Source organism: Fonticula alba, assembly GCF_000388065.1.
Source record: "Fonticula alba strain ATCC 38817 unplaced genomic scaffold supercont2.9, whole genome shotgun sequence".
NCBI lineage: Eukaryota > Rotosphaerida > Fonticulaceae > Fonticula > Fonticula alba.
In genome coordinates this window covers 257,597-259,306 of record NW_009242979.1, presented here as the reverse complement: position 1 = coordinate 259,306, position 1,710 = coordinate 257,597, and the positions used below count along the sequence as shown (strand labels likewise).

Here is a 1,710-nt window from a genome sequence, read left to right as displayed (position 1 = left end):
CAGGGGGGGGGGGGGGGGGGGGCGAGGGATACGCACGCGATTCTTGCGTGCCAGCTGGCGACGCGCGCGCTGGAGCTTGGCCCACTCGGCCGCATGTTGCTCCTCCACCGCGAGAGCCATCTCGTCGTGCGCCTCGGCGTCATTACTGCAAGAGAGGGGGGGGTTAGGGAGGAAAGAAAAAGAGGCGCCGATGTGAGGGATGCGGGGGATCCGAGAAGAAGACCGGTCAAACCGGACACAGGGCGCAACTTGGGCACACGCACATGGCCGCCTCCAGCTCCAGGTTCTCCTGCTTGATGTCATTCAGCTGCTTGATGCAGTCCTCCCGCAGGCGAGCCTCATTGCCCTCCAGGGCATCCACCTGCGAAAGGAGATCCTCCAGCCGGGCCAGCAGCGGGGCATTCTCTTCGGTCACAAGGCCGTCCAGCTTCTTGGTCTCGCGAATCAAGCGCGCCCCATAACGCTGGGCCCGGGTGGCCTGGGCTCCCTGGGCCTCGAAGACTTCGGCCACGGCGGCCGCCTCCTGGCCGGTTTGGCCGGCCCGTGCCTCGGCATTGGCAATCTGCCGCTCCAGGTGCCCCTTCTCACGGCGGAAGGCCTGCACGCCGCTGGAGGACAGCTGCTGCTCCAGGGCCATGGCCAGGGCCTCATGCGCGCGCGAGTAGTCCGCCGACAGGGCACTGATCTTGGCCGCGTCGCCGGACATCAGAATGTCCTTGATGAGTGCGGCATCCGTCCCGGCAGACAGGGCATCCCCATCCAGCTGGTGCATCTGCTCCATGAGCGCCTCCACGCGGCGGCGCTGCTCCTCCTGCCGTGTGCGCCGGGAGGGGCAGGAAGGGAGGAGAGCAAAGGGGAGGGGAGGGGGAGGGAGAAGAAAAGGAGGTCAACATGAAAGTCAGGAAGGAGGCCGGATGCAGCCAAATGCGCCAAGGCACGCCCCTGCAGACAGGGGACAGAGGGGGGGGGGGGGAGGCGCGCCAAAGGAGGAAGGATTGTAAGCATACCTGCTCGGCGGCGGTGGCCTCCTCCTTAGAGACATCGGCCCGCGTGCCACGAGCATCCTGCCCGGGGGTCAGCCCGGCCAGGCCACCGAAGAGCATCAGCTGCCGGTGCCCGAACTCCAGCAGGGTCATGTTCACCTGCTGGTGCAGGGCCGCCGTGTCCAGGACCGTGCTCTCGGCCCCGGCGGCAACAGGACGCCGCCGGGCGCCCGGGCGCTCGGCACCCAGCTTGCTCGGCGGGGCCCGGTACAGGCGCCGCTGGCCGGCGCTTTCGGCCACCTGGCGCTCACGGCGCTCGCGACGAGCGGCCGCCTCCTCCAGCACGGCCTGGGCCCGGGCCAAAGCTGTGGCCGGGTCAATATGGTCGTCGCTGGCGCTGACCAGCGGGAACTCCAGCGTGTCGGGCAGGGTCAGATGCTTGTCGAAGGTGTATGTGGACAGGGCGCGCGCCGAGTCACCGAGCTCCGCCCGCGCGGCGATCACCCGCTTCACGAGCCACTGAATGACCGGGAAGATGTAGATGAAATTCAGACCCTGGATCTGATGCGGCTCCAGCGGGTGCGGGCACTTGAGGCGCTGCAGGGCACGCGTGATCTTCTCGGAGATGTTGCTTTGGGAACGGGACAGGGAGGCCAAAACCGGGGGAGCGCATCAGGCACTGGTCGGGAAAAGGGCGGAGGCAACCATTGGAAGGGGGCGGGGGGGG

General features: G+C 68.0%; 1 protein-coding gene across 1 annotated transcript in view; it reads right to left on the bottom strand.

Annotated features, from left to right (window-relative positions):
* Positions 1–1,710, bottom strand: part of H696_05132 (hypothetical protein) — a gene marked incomplete at both ends in the record, with an annotated part of 2,723 nt that overhangs the window by 664 nt on the left and 349 nt on the right. The window contains 4 exons of the mRNA XM_009498984.1: positions 37–145; positions 264–808; positions 1,008–1,262; positions 1,386–1,614. Coding sequence (XP_009497259.1) covers positions 37–145; positions 264–808; positions 1,008–1,262; positions 1,386–1,614 — 1,138 coding nt within the window. The remainder of the gene's footprint in view (positions 1–36; positions 146–263; positions 809–1,007; positions 1,263–1,385; positions 1,615–1,710) is intronic.